The sequence below is a fragment of the Rutidosis leptorrhynchoides genome, chromosome 5 (genome assembly GCF_046630445.1).
Source record: "Rutidosis leptorrhynchoides isolate AG116_Rl617_1_P2 chromosome 5, CSIRO_AGI_Rlap_v1, whole genome shotgun sequence".
Taxonomy (NCBI): Eukaryota; Viridiplantae; Streptophyta; class Magnoliopsida; order Asterales; family Asteraceae; genus Rutidosis; species Rutidosis leptorrhynchoides.
In genome coordinates this window covers 360,716,723-360,718,608 of record NC_092337.1, presented here as the reverse complement: position 1 = coordinate 360,718,608, position 1,886 = coordinate 360,716,723, and the positions used below count along the sequence as shown (strand labels likewise).

General features: G+C 40.5%; 1 protein-coding gene across 1 annotated transcript; it reads right to left on the bottom strand.

Moving 5' to 3' along the window:
• Positions 1 to 374: 374 nt before the first annotated feature.
• Positions 375 to 959, bottom strand: LOC139849688 (uncharacterized). The gene has a single exon (XM_071839320.1). The coding sequence runs from the start codon at positions 957 to 959 to the stop codon at positions 375 to 377; it is 585 nt and encodes a 194-aa protein (XP_071695421.1).
• Positions 960 to 1,886: the final 927 nt, after the last annotated feature.

Here is a 1,886-nt window from a genome sequence, read left to right as displayed (position 1 = left end):
CTTTGACCTAGTCACACCTTTGGTCAAATGGCAAAATTGGTCCCTCAAGTTAAAAGCGGGTGCGTGTATTAACCAAACGAATTACCTAAACAAACTATTTTAAGATGCGTTTTAACGGAAGATGTTATAATTATATAACGGACTTTAAATAAGTAAACGGAAAAAGGCGGGATGTTACAACCTCGGTTTGCCCATTCGTTTGCGGGTGGTGCGAGCTACTAAATTGAAGCTTGGAACCCACACGTGCCCACAAGGTACACCAAAAATGACTAATGAATTTGACATCCCGATCCGACGTTAAAGTCTTTGGAATCCCATGTAACTTAACAATCTTAGCAAAATACAAATGAGCAACTTGACTTGCATCAAACGTTTTATTGCACGGGACAAAATGAGCCATCTTCGAAAAATGAGCCATCTCTCATAAGTGGTAGCTCTGCTGGAATTTCTTTAGGGAAAACATCAGTGTATTCGGCCAAGAGTGGCTTGATACTAGGAGGGACATCAGCTACTATCTCATTTACTTCTTGCACAACTAACGCAAATACCAACAACTCTTGCTTAGCCTCGTATTCATAGGCTGACTTGGTAAGAATTAGGGTCGATTCAGCCTCCGTATTGCGCCTTGAATCTAAGGGTGCAAGAGTGATATTTATGCCATCTTTCACGAAACTATAAATATTCCGAAAACCATCATGTTTTATCTTGCGATCAAATTGCCAAGGTCTTCCCAATAGGAGATGACATACGTCCATAGGAATCACTTCACACCAAACTTCATCTTTATACGTTTTCCCAATTGAAAATTGAACCAAGCAATGTTTAGTTACCTTTATATGAATCCCACGTTTTAACCAAGTCAATTGATACGGTTCCGGATGATCCTCCGTGGGTAAATTTAATTTTTCCACCATCTCGGTTGACACCACATTCTCGCAACTTCCTCCATCGATAATCATAGTACACACTTTACCCTTCGCTGTAACTTTGGTACGAAAAATATTATTGCGTAGCCATAAGTGGTCGTCAACTATAACCTGAGATGTTTTTAATGCCCGACGAATTATCAATGACTCTCCCTGATCAGGATATATCAATTCTTCCTAATCAGCGTGAAGGTTTCCTTGCTCTCCATCAGTGTCGTATGTAGGATTTTCAAATTCATCACAATACCCAACATGATGTCGATTTGGGCAGTCCCTTGAATAATGCCCGAAACCTTGACAATTAAAACACTTTGGTGTGCAACTACTAGTACCCGTACCTGCTGCCATATCCCCTATACATGCTGCTACATTTTCTGTTCATTTTTGCCTTTGTCTGATGCGACAACTCCAGGTTTAAGACTTGTAGGGGTCGGGTTACGGGTAAAAGGGAACTTTGTCTTCCCTTGTTTTTGTTGCTTTTCCACCTTTAAAGCTAATTTGCATACATCCGCATATGTCCAATATGGTTGTAATGTGACCACATCAGAGATTTCAGTTTTTAGAACTCCCAAAAATCTTGCGATTGTCTGCTCTTCCTCTTCTTGGATATCACAACGCATACGTAACCGGTCGAATTCTTGAATACTCTCCTCCACGCTTTTGTTGCCTTTACGCAGATTATGATATTCAAGGAATGCTTCTTGTCGATAATTTTCAGGAAGAAACTTCTCACGCAATAGTTTCTTCATCTTATCCCATGTTTCTACTTTGGATTTTCGGGCATACGCCCTATATTTTCAAACATGATCCCACCACATGGAAGCATGTTTGCGTAACTTGAGCACTACAAGCTTGACCTTGAGGTGTTCGGGGATATCTTTAATGTCAAACACACGTTCAACGGTGCTTAACCAATCTAGGAAATCATTAGGGTGCAATGTTCCCGTAAATTCCGGGATC